Source organism: Alternaria viburni, assembly GCF_023758015.1.
Source record: "Alternaria viburni strain BMP 2772 chromosome Unknown scaffold_10, whole genome shotgun sequence".
Taxonomy (NCBI): domain Eukaryota; kingdom Fungi; phylum Ascomycota; class Dothideomycetes; order Pleosporales; family Pleosporaceae; genus Alternaria; species Alternaria viburni.
This window is the reverse complement of record NW_026055779.1, coordinates 236994-254836: the sequence shown is the minus strand read 5'-3', so window position 1 is coordinate 254836 and position 17843 is coordinate 236994. Positions and strand designations below refer to the sequence as shown.

Here is a 17843-nt window from a genome sequence, read left to right as displayed (position 1 = left end):
CCAGCTTGGTGGATTTGATGTTGTCTGGTCCCGCCTGCCGCGTAAAGACGCGACTTCCTCTCATCCCACCCATCCCACCACAATCCACACCAGCAACTCTCAATACTGCGTGTAAATCAGGCGCTACTCTTGTCAATTGAACAGAAATCACACAAGAACGCCCAAAAAGAAATTCGGCTACCCCCACAACAGCCAACACCATGGACGCCGCGCTGGCTTCATTCCAGGCGCGTCTCGCGACCTTTGGCGGAGCAGCGACGACCGTAAAGACGCGACGCACGAGCAGCAGATCGAAAAAGGCAGGCACAAAGTCTAAAGCCGGCTGGCCATTGTCATCACCAGCGGCACAAGATCTCGCGTATGCGGGTTTCGTATGGAGGCCCACTACCGCCAGCCCTGACAACGTACAATGCTTCTCCTGCGAGTGCCAGCTCGATGGCTGGGAGGAATCAGACGTCCCAGCATATGAACACGCGACACATTCGCCGAGCTGCGGCTTCGCAGTTATCGCGTGCATTCGCCTGCGTTCCGGTGATCCAGGCAGAACTGAAGAAGACCCGACCTCCGACGCGATGGTCGCGGCGCGTCGCGACACGTTCGGCGACATGTGGCCTCTCGACCCCAACGCTGGCTACCCCTCAGTCGACCAGATGGTCGCCGCGGGATGGTTCTACGACCCCACAGACGAAACTCCCGATGGTGTCACCTGTGCATACTGTGCTCGCGCACTCGACGCCTGGGACATTGGCGACGACCCAATGCAAGAGCACCGTAAACGCTCTCCCGACTGTCTCTTCTTCACATTGTCCGATATCTACAACCCGCCCATCCCCGCGCCAAAGAAGGGCAAGCGCGCTTCAAAAGCCAAGGGTCGTTCAGCACGCTCGTCTACTGCATCCACCGCGAGCAAGAAGGCCACACGCGGCAAGAAGCATATCGATGACACTACCATGGAGGACAGCGAGCTGTCGGAGATGCCACAACCAGCACCTAAACGTGGCAAGAAACGCACGAGCGACACAATGGACATTACCCAAGTCTCAGAGGTCGTACAACCCGCTCCAAAGCGCGGCAAGAAGCGCATGAGCGACACTATGGACATTACCCAAGTCTCAGAGGCTGCACCCGCACCCAAGCGTGGCAAGAAGCGCATGAGCGATGCCATGGACATCACAGAGATGTCAGAGGTGGCACAACCAGCACCGAAGCGCGTTCGATCATCAAGCATTGAGAGCTTCCCTAGCGACTTGCCGGGCGGAACACCTAAGAAGACTCCGACTCATACCCAAGACCACGTCGCATCAGACTTCGACATGTCCAGCCTGCCAGGCGACCTGATGGTGGGAACACCTAAGAGGACCCCACCTCCTATGAGCGAGGCAGATGACAACAACGGTTGGGAGCCCGCCAATGTGGACATGCTCTTCGCGTCCCAGGGAGAGGCTCAGGGCTTGATGCAAGACATTCTCATCGACGCCGGTCTTGACAACATCGAGGCTGCCGGTTCAACTCCCGAACAAATCTTCGACGCTGTCATGGCAAACCTCACAGACCACGAAAAGTCCATGACCATCGAGCAATGGGTCCTTTACAACGCTAAGCGGGGCGAGGAGAAGTTGCGCATGGCCTGCGAAAGGCAAATCATGGCATTCGAGGCTGAGGGCCAACGCGCCATGACGGTCTTGGAAGCCATTCCCACTATTTGATTTTCCCACGCGTTCGGTGAGGGTTGGAGTACTTCGGAGTTCGGTCGCTTATGATACCCCGGCATATGGACTGGCGTTTGGTTTTGTTGGTTTTCGAGTTTGTTTCTGTTGTTGTGTTTTGGTTTTGTGGTTTTGTTGTGGCCGCATCCGCCCTCTTCCCTTTCCCTTGGGCTTAAGGTGAACCTCACAGTTGTAGCCGCCCGCAAGGGCTGGCTCCTGTGGGGGGATCTGGTTAGCCTAGGGATGGGGCTGGGATAGGCGAGGCATTTTTTTTTGTTGTGGTGGACGTTTGTATGAGTTCATGATAGTTGTTTGCTTCTGTAACAATGCGAGATAGTTTAGCTATCATTCTCGCTGTGCTTCGTGGCTGTGTCATGGTGGTGCATTAAGAGGTGTATTTATACTAGCAAGGTGATCCGTCTTACATTTCTTGTGCGCAACAAATCGGACTTGAATCTGCATTTCCATTGATGCGATGATCACCTGCCGAAGCGCTTTGCCATGATCAATAAGCGTAACACTCACTGCTTGGTTAGCACATTATGTTGTCTGCACGTCCATAACACGCAGATCAGTCATGTAGAGGTCCATTGTCTTCATCATCATCTAGTACAGTACAAAATAGGAAAATACAAAACTAAACAATTCAATCCAATATCTGAGAGGAAGTACGCTTCTTCCCGCGCTTTAGGTGCTAATTGTGGCATATCCGATAGCTCGCTGCCCTCCATCGTGTCGTCGATGTACAACCTTCGAGACTTGAGTAGTATCCATGGCGTCGCTTGTGCGCTTCTTAAGTCCACGACTTCGTTGAAACGAGCAGTGGTATCCTAGATGAGAAAAGTGTCGCAAGCAATACGAGTGCCCAAAAAATACAGTGGAAGGATGGCGGAAGAATGATTGAAGAATGTTAGAAAATTGCCTCAAGGAGGTGGCTGTGTGTTGGAATTAGCTATCTGGCATGGCAAAAAGCTGAAGTCTTTGAGAGAGCTCGTACATCATCCCAGATAATTCGTGCAAACAGTGGATAGGCGATCGGGTTCAGCATGGTGTCGGTGTTGGACATGCGAGTCTGTTAGTCTTAGTGGCGACATTCGAAGGACCGAGATGACTTAGGCGCTCCATAGCATGACACTCGGATCTTCGCTGCGAAGAGTTGAACTGATTCCCTTGTTATCGCTGCTAAGACGACGAATGGGAAGGAGAGCTTATAGTGGCGGTAGTCGCGCAAGAGCAGGGTAGTAGTCAAGCTGGTAGTCGCGCGGTCGGAGAACATAGGCTTGTGTTCCGCTTGACCAACACTCGAAATCCCATCTTGGGTATCTTCGGCCTCGTCAGGTGCAGGTGTGGAAGTAGATGACGGCGGTGGTGGTGGCGGTGGTGGCGGTAGCGGGAAATAGATGGAGCATGGCGCTGTTCAAGAGGATAGCGGGGAGGAGGACCGGAAGGACAAGTCAAAGCTGGTTGGAAGGATAGGCGAAAAGATAGTCGAAAGAATGCGGAAAGATGCTAGGAACCTTTTGCATCGTATATCAGCCAGCTGCATAAAGGGTCTCGATGACATTAAGTTGGCAACTCACTGTGTTGCGCTGATCCGCTTGTGATGGATACTTGGGTACAGACAAGGTGAGATGAAGAGGGCCGTGGAGAGATGTGACGACGACGAAGGTGATGACAATGTGAGAAGTAAGATCTTGGTGTATGGAGGGACTTAATGATCAAGTGACAATGTCTGAAGACTAGCGGGAGAAGCTTGACGGATTTGGTTATTGTGTGGATGTGAACGGACAAAAGGTTCCAAGGTTATGGCTGACACAGTATGTAAACAAACTTTGCTCTAGCGTTACGTCCTTACCAGTGTAGTAGGGGTCTTCGTTGAGAGTAAGTAGGAGGCATGCAGGATCTAGTAGTCGCGACGGGTGGTTTGAGTAGGGAGAAGAGCTGTAGTGACGAACTGATGAGGGGAAAAGGCGCAGCGTACAGATGAGTAGAGGAAAGATGCTATGATGTGAAGAGATGAGCATGGGTATCTTGCGAGCTCGTCTGACTGCTATGACCAGGACTGGCTCTCATCTCTTTGACAAGCAAGCGCGCGGTACAGGCACAACGCTATCTCACAACATTGTAACATCTAGCAACCGCATATATACATCACCTTTCCCCTCAGTGAAATCGACTAGCGCCATGGGTCTCATTCGTCCCGGTGGGTCGGATAGCCCAGACATTGTCGATCGGATAATCGAAAGGTTGATAGAGAGGCTATTCGAGAAAGTGATTGAAAAGACAGTTGAGTGGGTAGTCAAACGTGTCATTGAAAGAATGGTCGAGAGGATCGCCGAAACGGTGACTGACAAGATTGCTGAAAGGGTGATTCAAAGGACGGAGGAGAGAATGCAGCAGGAGTGCTAAGTAGAGATGTTGGCGGTGTTTTGGGGATGGTACTGCGGATATGTCTTTGCAGCATGAACACGTGCGCGCAGCCAATGGCAAGTTACACTTGAGCTGAGAGAAAATGCTTTCCATCGCGACTTGACGCGTTTTCACGTGACGATGAGATTCAGGAAATGATATGCAGTGGACGGGTGCATGTTTTTCATTCCACAAATCTCCTCTGTAGGTTCTCTAAAAACCCGCCTCTTTGCTGTTGCGGCTGCTGCTGCGGCTTCGGCACACTGCCACTGCGAGCGTGCTTCTGCTGACCACGCTCCTTGTTCCTCTCCTTCTCCCTATCGAGCTCTCTTTGCTTATCTTCTGCCAACTTGACCAGACCCTCCACGAACTTGGTCCTCGCCTTCTCTTCTGCTGTGCCTTTCCAGACCTGCGCTAAGTCTCTCAGAGCTTGTATGCGCACCTCTGCCTTCTCCATGCCACCGTCCGGGTCGCCGGTGATAAGGTCCGCGATCTCAGTGCGCAGGGAGGCAGCGAATTCTTTGCCTTTCTGTTCACGCGAAGCGCTGTCTGTGCCGGGTTCGGGGGCGGAGACGCTGATAAGGGAGGCTCCTAGAGATACCTCAGATGGCGGTATCGACCAGTGCATGGCCTCACCGAAGACTTTGATGACGGTCTCCAGGCGCGAGCGGACCGTGGTGAGGGTACGGAGGTCGGAGATGTATTCTGGGGTGGTTTCATCGGGCACCTCCAGCGCTGGCTGTGACGGTTGCTCATCTGGCGCATCTGCCTGTGTCGCAGCAGGGCTCTTAGCATCGTCATCGACCGACTCCGTCTTTATCGCTATGCCGTCTGGTAGGAACTTCTGAACATCGCTCTTTAGCCCATCTGTCAAGGTCTCGGTGAGCCCAATGGCCTCTCCCCGCAGCACCTCCACCTCGTACGCCAAGCGCCCGCCACTTCGTAGTATGTCATCAGTCAACTGTGTCAGTATCGCCGATAACCGCGTCGTATGCGCATTGAGCTGTGAGAGGAGGTCTTGGGTCTGGGAGGAGAGGTCGGCTAACGAGGCGGCATTGCTCGATTTCGGCCTGGCAGCTAGCGAGAGCGAGGGGAGCGTGGCGTTGAGGTATTCGGCGGCATCGAAGCGCGACCCCAGAAACGGGGCAAGCGCAGGGTCGGAGACGTGGGCAGACTTTGGCGTCGTCTTTTGTTCCGACACAGCCATTTGGAGGGCGAGAGCAGGGCTGAGGAAGACTGGAGCGGCGGCGGCCGTTCCTGAATCAGTTAAGCCGAACGCTCGGGACCTTTAGGTGCGGGAGAGGGAAACTAGGTAATTGTGGGGGAGGGGCCGGCATCTTCCACGTCCTGGGTGCGCCGCGTACGTCGTTGTGTTTGCTATTCACTTTCTCTTTGTTCGAGATGGGATCTATGATATCAGTGGTAATTGCTGAAATGGATGGCATAGCTATCATCCCTGCAGTTGCCCGCCTGCAAGATGCGGGCTGGAGCTTGGACTGAGCCACACTACTCCGTCCCTACCCACTCTTCCCAGGCAACAGGGCCCGTCCTCTACCACCACCACCATGGACTGACTGCGTTTCACGGATTCTAGTCTGCCAAGAGCCTGTAAGGTAGGGTCGCCAGTCGCTGTTTTTCCTCTCGCTCTTCTGTTTCGTCTCTTTCTCCTCCTCGTCCGTCCACCGTTAGCTGTTCGTGGGCGCGATTACCTAGTTCCCAAGGTTAAGCCGTCCAGCGTTTGCTACCTCACGCCGAATACGGCAGCTCAACGTCATCCGTGGACCCTTATCTAGGCAGTTTCCGCCTAATTCACGATCTTCAGCCCTGGAGCGCTCAAAAGATTAAAGTCGGCCTCTCCACCGGATTTGCACTACGCCGCAGCCCACTCGCTCAACCACCGATCGCAATCCGCGCCAGCTTTACACGTGCAAACGGCAACATTACAACACGCAAACACTTCGCGACACCAGCAACCCTTCTCCAACACGCGCGCCAAAATGCCGCGGCGGCAATTCCAAGCCGACCTGCAAAAGGCAGCAGAAGGACTTTCGATTGCGGGCATCTCAAATGTGCGACCTGGCGGTGATGATGGCGAGTTCACCTTCATGTGCCTCGCAGACGGCCAGCAGCTTGAGATCTCAGCGCTTGTTCCAGGTAAGCTACTTCCGGTATATGCATAGCTCGCGACACTAGGGGTGGCTACAATTCGTGTCGCATTTTGCAAAATTGCCTTGAGGTAGAAGCATACGTTGGCTTAGGAGGTATCCACATCTCAAGATTTAGCATCGTGTACGCTGCAACATGCGCCACGAATTCTAGTCGTCCTGGTGGCGAGGCGTCTACCGCCCGGAGCTCCCAGCCTGTCTGCATTACCTTGACGAAACATAGCTAACAGACAGCGCAGAAGTATCCGATTACCCTACTGGCCATACCTGTATGATCTTCGGCGCCGATAACCTTTCTGCTGGCGTCGCTACTGCGCTTGACAGCATCGCTGACGCTACATACGCAAAGACCGTTTCCCAGATTCTAGAGCTCGTCTCTACCCGACTAGAGTCCACCGACCGGGACGGAGACCAGCAGATGCTCGACTCTCAAGAGTTTGAAGACTTTGACGATGAAGAGGACGAAGAAGACGAGTACTTTCCCGGTGACGACGACATGATGCCGAAGCCGCGACTTGCCACCGACGGTGGTGCTATGTCGGGTGGAGGTTACACAGAAGCTACATCTGCTTTCCGACAGCGTGTCCGAAATGACCTCTTGATTGCCAAGAGCGAGGGGTTCAAAGTTGGACATCTCGGAGGCTTGATGGATGGTCTAGGATGCTATGTCTCCCTGTCCATCCGCATTTCGAAACTCGGTATCTCAGAAGAGGCTATGCAAGCATGGCAGGTCGAGCCATCGGAATATCTTGTCGCGATCTTTCATTACCCGTCAGGCTACAAGAACATGGACGATCTGAGGTCCTACGATGCCCACCAAGCTCGACGGAACTTCGGTATCCGCATCGGTGTCTGTACGACATACAAGCCAACCATGCAAGAAGCTATATCTGCCTTCACGATCTTGAGCAAAGAGGACGAGAAGCGACGGGAAGCGTCACAACAAGGCGATTCTCAAAACGTCTCTTCAGATTTACCTAAGGGGTTCCGGAATTCGTTCATCTCAAGGCCTTTGAACGAGCTGTTGGAACAGCGCTTTCACATGCTTCTAAAGTACCGCTACGGGGGTATGCCATGGCACGGCGCTGAATCATTCTACAACGATCAAGTGCTTCATGCGTCACACTCGGATCACGATGCCTCGCACGACAAGTACTACGACGACGAGCGTGCCGGCAATACATGGCCGAAGATTGTGACCGATGATCACATTACATCTTCAGATGGTCAAGAACACTCTCTTCCTCTTGTGGGAATGCAGTTCGTGCTACGGCACTTTGTTCGATGTACCGAATTCTGTCTGATCTGTTTCAGTAGAATGCCCGACGACCTGCAAGCTATCAAGCCCTATGTCTGTGACAATCCGCTGTGTTTGTACCAGTACATGTCACTAGGCTTCGGTCCGAGTATCGAGCATGAGATCGTCTCACAACCTAAAGTCGTTGACCTCCTAATCAGCTTCTGCTACGCTAGTGCGCGCGCCAGTAGACTGAGGGACTTTCCAACCGGTCTCAGTTTGGCAGTTCCACCTCCGATAACGAATGAGAAGGATTACATACCTATCAGTACCCGCTATCATTATGCCACACAAGACCCCGCACAACAGCCTCCGCAAGCCGACAGTACACCTCCAGTAGCTGCATTGAGTGTGCGATACAACGCGGCCAATCTCGAAATGCTGTTTGAGAACGCGAGGGAAGCTTGTCCTATATCAAAAGGCCAATGGCTCGTTATGCGGACAGATGATGAGCCGACCAAAGCTCTGCATTGCCGCGTGGTAGATGCATCTCTGTATCCATCAGTCAAGGTTTCAAATCCAGTCATCCCGTCCATCGAGGGACCGACGGATGCATACGGCATGGCACAGCCAACTCCATCAAAACCGAAGGTGTCAGCCCCACGGCCAATCCCAGAGAACGAGTTCAAGTCCGCAAGCTTCTACATCTACAACACCAACTTCGACGACTTGGCCGACGTGGAGAAGCCGCGAGTCATTGCATCACTTCTCGATCTCCTACCGCCTGTCCAAGAAATGAGGAAGTACCTTTTGCGGAAATCACAGTCTTCTCTAAGCGCTTGGGTTGACCGTCTTTCCCCTGCCGTCCTTGGAATACTGCGTTGGGTCATCGCTTCGAATCGAGCTTGCATCCTGCAGGTCGATAACGAAGAGGATGCTTCTAACGGCCGCAAATCGGAGGAGCGTCTGTATGGCATGGCGGGCTGGGCGCAGTTTCGGTTCGCAATGGGTGCTCCTGATAAAGAGCGAATGTTCATCCAGGCAGTACGAGACACTACTAACCGCCTCAGCCTCAAATTCCCAACTTTGTTCGCGTGGCATGGCAGCCCTATCCACAACTGGCACACCATCATCCGAGAGGGTCTTCACTTCAAGGAGACCGCTCACGGACGCGCTTTCGGAAATGGCGTTTACCACGCTCCTGATGTCAATACTAGCTTGGGCTATTCTTCGATGTCCTACGGCGCGGCTTGGTCAATGAGCGAGCTGAAGGTTCAACAGACCCTGGCTCTAAACGAGATTGTCAACGCTCCGCAGGAATTTGTGAGCCAGACTCCGCATCTGGTCGTTGCTCAGCTTGATTGGATCCAGACCCGCTACCTCTTTATAAAGACACGCGCGGATAACGTAACAGCCATAGATCCGGGTAGCAAGCCACTTCTTTGCGTTGATCAGGATCCGATCCGCACGCCTCGTGGCGTGACAGGCGACCTCGTTATTCCGATCCACGCTATTGCTGCTTCTCGGCGTCCCAAGGCGAAGTCCACTGGAGTGAGTTGTGCCCCACATGCTACTGCGCACTTGCTGACAGACATACAGGGTCACAAGCGGCAGAAGGCTTCTGGGAAGACACAGTACGATCCCATCGAGATTGACGATGATGACGACGCCGCCAGTGTCGCAACCCTTGAAGAAGATCGCGTCATCTTCGACGGTGAAGATGAGCACAAGTCTTTCCAAGAGACTGACCCTCTTCCCACGCCAAACTCAATCAGCGACAAGGGTAAGTCAAAGGTGGCGGCCTCGATCGCGTCGTTTTCGTCCAAGATCTTTGGCAAGTCATCATCCAGTGAACCTCTGACCGATTACGAGCCTGGAAAGCTTGACTACGATAAGCTTCCTAAACTTCAAGAACCTGCATGGGCGACAACTGCTGCTACCAGGCGCCTTATGAGGGACTTCAAGGACCTCGTCAAGATCCAGAACAAGGAACCGATGCATGAGCTAGGTTGGCACATTGACGAGGAGAAGACTGAGAACATCTACCAGTGGATCGTAGAATTGCACTCATTCGACCCCACTCTGCCACTTGCAAAAGACATGAAGTCAAAGAAAGTCAAGAGCGTCGTACTGGAGCTACGATTTGGCAAAGACTATCCCATGAGCCCACCATTCGTCCGTGTCATCCGACCTCGCTTCCTACCCTTCACCATGGGTGGAGGAGGTCACGTCACCGGTGGTGGTGCTATGTGCATGGAGCTTCTCACCAACGATGGCTGGAGCGCTGTTTCTTCCATCGAATCTATTCTTCTCCAAGTACGCATGGCCATCTCCAGTCTGGATCCCAAGCCTGCTCGTCTACAAGCAGGCCCTCCTGGAGACTACGGTGTCATGGAGGCGGTCGACGCGTATATACGTGCGTGCCAGGTACATGGATGGACTGTTCCCGCTGGCTTCAAGGAGACGGCTTATGGTGGTGCGGAGAACGCGTCTGCCATGTACTAGGAGATGGGGCTGAGCGCATCTCTCCGTTGACCACTCCATACTGGGCAAGATTGAACACCGACTTACAGCGGATAACGGATGAGAATAACCCAGGAGTGTGCATTGCGTCAAGGACCCGCCAACGTTCGTTTATGTTGCCAATGCAGACTGCAAGGGTTTGGGCCTATTCCTTTCAGCGGGGTTCGATCGTCGGGCAACACATGTGGAGTTCACGCGACACGGCGCGATACACGATGCTATGTGATCGCAATGAATTGAGATTGGTTTCATGTTCTTTAGAGGAGTTTCGGTGCATAGCATGGATCACGGAGAACGGCATACGATACCTTGTGGAGTTTCCTTTTCGCGGGTTCTACGCATAGTGGAAAAGTAGCAATCGAACACTTCATCACGGTTTCTTACAGGATGTGATGTGATGTGGTATCGTGAAATGATCGGAATGACATATCTTCCAGGCTCGTCTTTGCCACGTATTGTGGAATTATTCACTGAAGTTCATGTCAACATAGACATGAGCCCAAACCGCACGATCCCATCCAGAATAAACCCTAGCGCCCAGTAGTATAGTTCAGAACAGAAAGCTTTTGTGATGTTGGGTATCGTTGACGTCAAAAAGAAAATACGGAAGACCACAAGTCTCTGCGACACTACATAGACTCGATCCAACTCCCCACAAGCCAAACACTCGCACAACCCACCAAAGCTGCAGCCCCATACGCTTGCTTCGTCCACCCTTGCTCTTCATCCACCTTCCAAGCCCCCTCTGTACGCGCTCGGTGCGGTACCTCTTCCGCACTCACATTCCCCACACTCTGATCATGACTCTTCGCCAGCTTAACCTCCCCTCCTGCCTCCCTCACCCAGCCCGTCTCATTCCGCCCCTCAACCTCCACATTCTGCACATTCCCAAAAAAATCCATAACCCTCCTCTCCCTCGCCTTTCCTTCCCCCCCTGCAAAAAGATCATACCGTATCCCCGGATGACTATGTATCTTCTCCTCGTCATAAGAATCAAACAAATCGCCCATTGTAAGTTTTGAGGTGGGGTCTTTAACCTGGTTTTCCAGAAACTCCAAGTTGTAGTATGTGTAGCGGTCGATGACGGCGACGCCGACGTCGTTGTCGGCGTGGTGGGAGTAGGAGGATTGGTCGATTTCCGAGGAGCCGGTCGCGAGGATGTTGGGGGTGTAGAATTTGGAGTACATGGTGTTGGCTTGGCAGGTGTCTATCATGAAGAGGATTTCGTGGTAGCTGGGCGTGGGAGTTAGTAGGGTGTTGTAGAGGGAGAGGGAGAGGGGCGTGGTGGTGGTGATGGTGAAGGGGGTGGACGTACCGTTTCTTCTCCCACATCTGTCCGAATGCATCGGCGAGGTCGAAAGCGCTAATCTCCTCTGCGTCTTGGAACTTGAGGAATTCGTTTCCGCCATGCCCGGTCATGTACACGAGGATGTTGCTCCGTTCGTCCGTCATCAACCTCTTGCTTCGCGGCATGTCCTCGCCCACTCTGTCCGTCATCAACCTGATGAAGTTCTCGACCGTGACTTCATAGCCCCTGTAGTCCACCTCGATGTTGTCGCCGTAGAGATCTAGGGCTCGGTCGGCGTTGTTATAGACGGTTCCGGGGAAGGCGTTGCGCGGGTTGCACGCCATGTCGTCGGGCAGCATGAGGATGATTTGCGAATCGGGGATCCCGAGACGCTTGACGGTACGGTAGAGCGAGAGGACATTGGCGAGGTGGCGGTAGTTGAACCAGAAGCGTGATGTTGAGACGAGGACCGCCCAGTTGGATGTGTGTTCGCTGGCGACGAAGGGAGCTGCCAGTAAAGGCAGGAGGGCGGCGGAGAACTTCATCGCGAAGACTGTATCAATTGTAGATCGGCGGGCAGGCTCGAATAGCTATTGACGTCGTATTGCGGACCCGCGACGCGCCCCTGTCTAGCAGTTCGCGATGCACGTTGGAGTGTTGGCGCAATCTGACAAATCGGAGATAAGCACTTCACTCCGCCAATAACAGCCGGCTGTCACGTGTGGATCCGCGCACGCTAGCAGATCGCCTTGCATCATCGCGTGCACATGCCCAAGCACGCCATACCCTGTCAAGACTCCGTTATCTTTCCCATCAGCGTCCTTCTGACCTCTTTCTTTTCCTTCCCGAATGCGCCTTCCTCGTCTTCACGCTGGCTGAGTCGATTCAGCTCCAGGATATCTCGAGGATGGCTCCAGACCGGGGATCCGCATCGCTGGAAAACGAAAGAGATGGGCTTGGTGAAGAGGTGGATGGTCATGCTCTCGGTCGCAGTACGACGGGTGCCCGCAGGTACCTGGCTGAGCAGGCAGATCAGCCGCAAAACTTCACGCTGAGGGGTGTTTTGGTGGGCTTGGCGATTGGTGTTGTGATATGTTTTTCCAACATGTACTTTGGGCTGCAGACGGGTTGGGTTTCTGGCATGGCGATGCCTTCTGCTCTGATTGGATTCGCGTACTTCAAGGTCGTTGCTAGGACGCTCAAGTTGCCGTTCACGCCCGTGGAGAATGTTTTGGTTCAATCAGTCGCTGGATCGGTCGGCACCATGCCTCTCGGATGTGGATTTGTTGGCGTGATTCCTGCGCTGAACTATCTGTTGACGCCTGAAGAGAATGGACCACTGGACATCAGTTTGTGGAAACTGATCGTGTGGTCTGTTGGCATCTGCTTCTTTGGAGTAGTGTTTGCAGTGCCTCTGCGGAAAGAGATGATCATCAGAGAGAAGCTGAAGTTCCCTAGCGGTACTGCGACTGCGCTACTAATTAGAGTGCTGCACGGAGATGAGAAATCAAAGACGATGATGGCACGCGAAGGAAACCAGGACAGAGACGATCCATCCAACGATGGAGAGACACAAGGACTGTTGCAAGGTTCAAGCGCGCAGCGAGAAGAGCATGACCTCAGGCCATCCATGGACGACAGCATGAAGGACCCAGATCAAGAGCTCGGAGAAGACGGAGACTGGAGATCGAAGATTAGGCTATTGCTGATCTCGTTCGGAGGATCCGCGCTATATACTGTCGTATCGTACTTCCTCCCGCAGCTTCACGATATACCCGTCTTCGGCCTTTCTTTGGCGCAGAACTGGCTCTGGACCTTGAATCCATCCCCTGCATACGTCGGTCAAGGTATCATCATGGGCCCTGCTACGACACTACACATGCTTCTTGGTGCTATCATAGGATGGGGCATTCTGTCGCCTCTCGCAAAGCACAAAGCGTGGGCACCAGGGCCAGTGTCGGACTGGACCAACGGCTCAAAAGGCTGGATTGTCTGGATCTCTCTCGCCATCATGTTAGCAGACTCTCTAGTCAGTTTGGGATGGCTTCTTCTACGCCCCGTCGTCACGATTGCCAGAGCTTACTACCCAACCGCGAAAGAGAACTTCCAGTCGCATACCTGGAAGGAGATCTTTACACTCAACATCACGTCCAAGCCACAGTATACCCAGCTCAGCGACGGCACATCCGTCAATCCCTTGGAAACAATCAAACAGCACTTAGCTGAAGGCAATGAGCCTGACGCGCCGCCGGAGCACCTCGTCTCAAACCGCACCACCATCATCGGCCTCATCGCATCCCTAGTCCTTTGCGTCATCGCAGTCCACGTCTCATTCCCCAACCTCATCCCCCTCCGTCTTACCCTACTATCACTCGTCCTCGCCCTCGTCCTATCCATCATGGGCGTCCGCGCCCTCGGCGAAACCGATCTCAACCCCGTCTCCGGCATCTCAAAGCTCACACAACTCGTCTTCGCGCTCGTCACTCCGACTACGGGTCCTGGCGCCAAAAACGCAGTCATCATCAACCTTGTCGCGGGCGCAATCTCCGAGTCCGCGGCCCTACAAGCAGGTGATCTGTTGCAGGACCTTAAATGCGGCCATCTCCTTGGCGCGGCGCCGAACGCGCAGTTCTGGGGTCAGATGATTGGGTCTGCGGTTGGTGCTGTGTTGTCTGCTGTTGTGTATAAGCTTTACACGAATGTTTACACGATTCCTGGTGGCCTGTTCGAGGTGCCGACGGGATATGTATGGGTCTTTACTGCGCGGTTAGTGACTGGGAAGGGTCTACCGCCCATGGTCAAGGAATGGGCTAGTGGGGCGGCTATCATCTTCGCCGTGGGTACGATGGTCAGAGTGTGGGGTAACAGCAGAAAGCAGAGGGGTCTCAGTGGGTGGTGGATTGACTTTGTGCCTGGTGGTATTGCTGTTGCTGTTGGTATGTTCATATCGCTCATTTACTGGTCACGTTGTGTGAACTAACTCTTCGCGTAGGCATGTATAACACGCCTTCTTTCACGTTGGCGCGTACAATTGGCGGCTTGCTCAGTCTGTGGTGGCGCCGCTGGAAGGGTCGGAGTGAGACGCCTATCATTGTGCTTGCGAGTGGGTTGATTCTCGGGGAAGGTCTGTTCAGTATTGTGAACTTGTTATTGGCGAGTCTCAAGGTACCTCATTTGTAGGGCGTGTCTTGATCAAATCGAAACGGCTGGCGTATGTTGTAGCCTAGTGTCCTTCAACATGTTCGGAATGACGAAGCGAGTGTGTTCCATGATCTTGATCTTTTTAGCTTTCCAGGATAATATGGACCCTGCACCGAGATTCTGCTGTACAGGCGCAGCAGTTGTTGCGAAGCAACTTGCAGTAAGCTCACGCCAGAAATACACAGAAACATTGCAATTACATCAGACGGAGAGATCGATTCAGCAAATGATTGAGATAGCAAGAGATAACATGTGCTTGTCCTAGCATTGCCCCAAGATCGCCTCACGTGCCATCACACCGCGACTTCTTTGGACATTGTATACGCGCACCTAGTTGACCCACTCGCCTGGCTTATCGCAGAACTTTGTATTCGTTCTCTTGGACTTGCAGTAACCGTCATAAAGCAAATTGTTCGGGATCTTAAACGTACTTGGAGCGTAAGCTTTCGTTTGCTTAACGGATTCTGATATGTCGCAGTAGTCATTAAGCCCAGGACAATCGCCCTGCTGGTCGCGCTTAGTAGCAGTGCATGATGGCAGACAGGCTTTGACATCTCTCAGTCCGCCGGGGCAAGCCAGCCTCATGTAATCACAATGGCAGCCTTTACTACAGGGCGCGTAAGGCTCACCAGCTTTCCTTTTGTTCTCGTCACGGCCGTCGAGAATCGCAAACGTTATGTTATCAGCGGTGGGCGGCGGCGAGAAGTCGTAGACTGCCAGTGCGGCTGGTCTGGCTGGTGGGGGCGATTTGGCCGATGTCTTATTGCGGGCCGTTGGGTACCCTGTGGAATCCTGAACACAAAGAGTCTGGTCAGCCCATGTTGCACGGGCGGTGTAGTCCCAAAGTTGAGTCATGTTGTAGATCGTCTCCAGCGTGTAGTATATACGACAATCGGCAGCTTGGTATTGGAATTGCAGGGGTGTGAATTCGGTGCCACGAACTTGATTCCTGATTGTGAAACCGGCGTAGTTGATCCACATTCCTGTATCCGTTCGGTCGGGCAGTTGCGAAACGACTTCGGGCTTTGAGACAGGCGAATCCTCTAGTCCTTCGTCAAAATCGAAGTCGAGGGCGTCAGTAGAGTATGCGGCAGCGCCACGAGTGCCGCCGACTGCTTGCATCGGGCCGGGCTTAGGCTGACCGCCAACGACGATGGTTTTGACTCCGGCTTCGTGGGTCATGAACTCGACAAACACAGCGCATGCAGAGGCACAGAGACCGTCAGTCAGGATGACAATTTGCTCAGGAGCCCAAGGTGGTGATGTATTGGTTATCGGGTCGCTTGGATCGTATCCGTATGGTAAGTCACCAAAGGCGGAATAGTCGAAATTTTCATCAGACAAATTGTATTGTTGACTCCTCGAGAACGTGTCGCCGTTGCCGATCTCTGGACCGTAAAACTCGTCCCAAGACGAGAAAGTTTTCCCAGTAGCGGCGTTGATGCGATTAGTGACGATCCACTCGCTGGACGCCCAATTGTAGGAATCCGTCTGGTCGCGGCCTGACCGGTCCCACCACTCGGTGTAGGCTTCACCGAGAGAATCGCTCAAATCATGGCTGCGTTGGCGGCTTGCACCATTGGGCTCGAGATTCGGAAAGAACTGCTTGAATGTATCGTAGGCGAGAAACACAAGACCTCCAGAGTTTTGTTGCAGATCGATAACGACACGGGAAGCCTGGCTTTGTGATGCGTTACCGATAAAGTCGCGAATCGCTTGGCGAAAGTTGGATGTATCAATACCATTTTGATAGAACGAAGGTATGCTCAGGATGGCGGTGGACGCTCCATCTAACATATAGCTAGATACGATACCTCCTCCTATGACAGAAAGATCGGCTTGGACGGTCATGGGATTATTCGGGTATGCGGCAAAGCTGTCCATGCACCAATTTTGGCTCGATGGAGCTCCTGCCATACAATACTTTTCCAGTTCCGCTGTGAAGTTGAAAGTACTGACGCTGTCGTCCGTTGAAGAGAGAAACTTGTCTTCGAGGGTTGGCCACCACTCTTCGCCTTCACGATAGCTTTCTGGCAGGAATCCGAGAACAAAGTAGTTGTAAAAATCGCCACCAGTGGTAAGAGGTCCTGTTTCCTTACAGTCGACGCAAACGGCCCACCAAATGGTCTCGACCACAGTGGTATTTTGGAGGGTGAAGTTGAGCGCATCGGAAAAGAGTCCATTCCCGGGGTAAAGCGTTGCCGATTGGAATGTACTCGGAAGACCCTGGATATTGAGCGCAGGGCTGTTCATTATCGCGTTCCAGTCGGCATGTGGTTCCAAGAAGCCTTGAGAGTTCTGTTCGGCAAAGAGTTCCAGATATTCGATCACGTCGACCCCGTTGATATGGGTCACAGGCGACGCTTTGTATTCGTTGATTGCCCAAGCCTCGTACAGGTCCTGATCCAGGTAGATCTCCGGGGCTTGCTTGCCGTCAATCGACGCACTTACAAGACCAAATGAGGCGACGAAAGAGAATGCTGACAAAGCTCCGGCATTGAGAATGACGTGCGTGTCACGAAGCTGGTTTATCAAGAGCTGAATCTGTGCTTCAAACTCATATTGGTTGTGGTAAACAGCCGCAGTCACGTTCTGCTTTATCTCGTCTAAAGCTTTGTCGACGTCGAATGGTGCTCGTTGGTAGCCCGCGGGTGGCTCTTTGAGATATCCCAGTGTAGACTGGAACTGTAAAGTCATGTTGTAGTAATCGAGAAAGCGCATTGCGACGGCTGAGTTGAAAGGGATACTCTGCAAGCACTCGTACACCCATGACGCCTGGAAGAGTGTATAATCTTTGCCATTGATTAGTCGAGGTGTTCTTCCCAATCGTATAACGTAGTACTGACCGTTGTTTACAGCGACAATGATGTCTCCACATGCAGTAGATACAGCTTCCGAAGAAGCTGTAGGAGGCTCAACTTGCCGAGGGGCGAAAGAGCCCTTCAGAGGGTTTGCCCATCCGTATGCCAATAGGCACGATATCGCCAGGAGCTTAACGAGAGACATGACGCGTGACTAAGAATCAGTAACAAAAGCGGGTTGTCGCGTCAGTAGCTAGAGTGGGTCTCCTCGACTTTTTAACTTGGGTGATCACATCTTGTGTAACGCTGTGAGGCCCATTGGCAGGGATCTGAACTTGCGGCGATGGTTTGCGCAGCCTCAACGGGGACTCCATAAAATTGGAATAGTACAGGAACGGTAAGCAGCCAGCAACTGCTATCGAATGAATGAGCACTTGCTCCTGCCAAGGCACGAAGCCACCAATTGCCACGGGCATAGTGAACGGAAAACTGCAGGGGTTAGCCAGATCATGA

At 53.1% G+C, this 17843-nt stretch overlaps 6 protein-coding genes across 6 annotated transcripts; 3 read left to right on the top strand and 3 right to left on the bottom strand.

Annotated features, from left to right (window-relative positions):
- Window positions 1–200: 200 nt before the first annotated feature.
- Window positions 201–1706, top strand: J4E79_005352 (uncharacterized protein; the record flags this gene model as incomplete). Its single annotated transcript, XM_049354230.1, has 1 exon — window positions 201–1706. The coding sequence occupies one exon, from the start codon at window positions 201–203 to the stop codon at window positions 1704–1706; it is 1506 nt and encodes a 501-aa protein (XP_049211095.1).
- A 2593-nt stretch (window positions 1707–4299) lies between these two features.
- Window positions 4300–5322, bottom strand: J4E79_005351 (uncharacterized protein; the record flags this gene model as incomplete). Its single annotated transcript, XM_049354229.1, has 1 exon — window positions 4300–5322. One exon carries the CDS (start codon window positions 5320–5322, stop codon window positions 4300–4302), a length of 1023 nt encoding a protein of 340 aa, XP_049211094.1.
- A 790-nt stretch (window positions 5323–6112) lies between these two features.
- On the top strand, window positions 6113–10022 carry J4E79_005350 (uncharacterized protein; the record flags this gene model as incomplete). The annotated part of the gene is made up of 3 exons (XM_049354228.1): window positions 6113–6269; window positions 6520–9068; window positions 9117–10022. 3 exons carry the CDS (start codon window positions 6113–6115, stop codon window positions 10020–10022), a joined length of 3612 nt encoding a protein of 1203 aa, XP_049211093.1.
- Window positions 10023–10669: 647 nt separating this feature from the next.
- Window positions 10670–11873, bottom strand: GPI8 (glycosylphosphatidylinositol anchor biosynthesis; the record flags this gene model as incomplete). The annotated part of the gene is made up of 2 exons (XM_049354227.1): window positions 10670–11273; window positions 11356–11873. 2 exons carry the CDS (start codon window positions 11871–11873, stop codon window positions 10670–10672), a joined length of 1122 nt encoding a protein of 373 aa, XP_049211092.1.
- Window positions 11874–12235: 362 nt separating this feature from the next.
- On the top strand, window positions 12236–14508 carry J4E79_005348 (uncharacterized protein; the record flags this gene model as incomplete). Its single annotated transcript, XM_049354226.1, has 2 exons — window positions 12236–14264; window positions 14321–14508. The coding sequence occupies 2 exons, from the start codon at window positions 12236–12238 to the stop codon at window positions 14506–14508; spliced, it is 2217 nt and encodes a 738-aa protein (XP_049211091.1).
- A 351-nt stretch (window positions 14509–14859) lies between these two features.
- Window positions 14860–17535, bottom strand: J4E79_005347 (uncharacterized protein; the record flags this gene model as incomplete). Its single annotated transcript, XM_049354225.1, has 2 exons — window positions 14860–17214; window positions 17419–17535. 2 exons carry the CDS (start codon window positions 17533–17535, stop codon window positions 14860–14862), a joined length of 2472 nt encoding a protein of 823 aa, XP_049211090.1.
- Window positions 17536–17843: the final 308 nt, after the last annotated feature.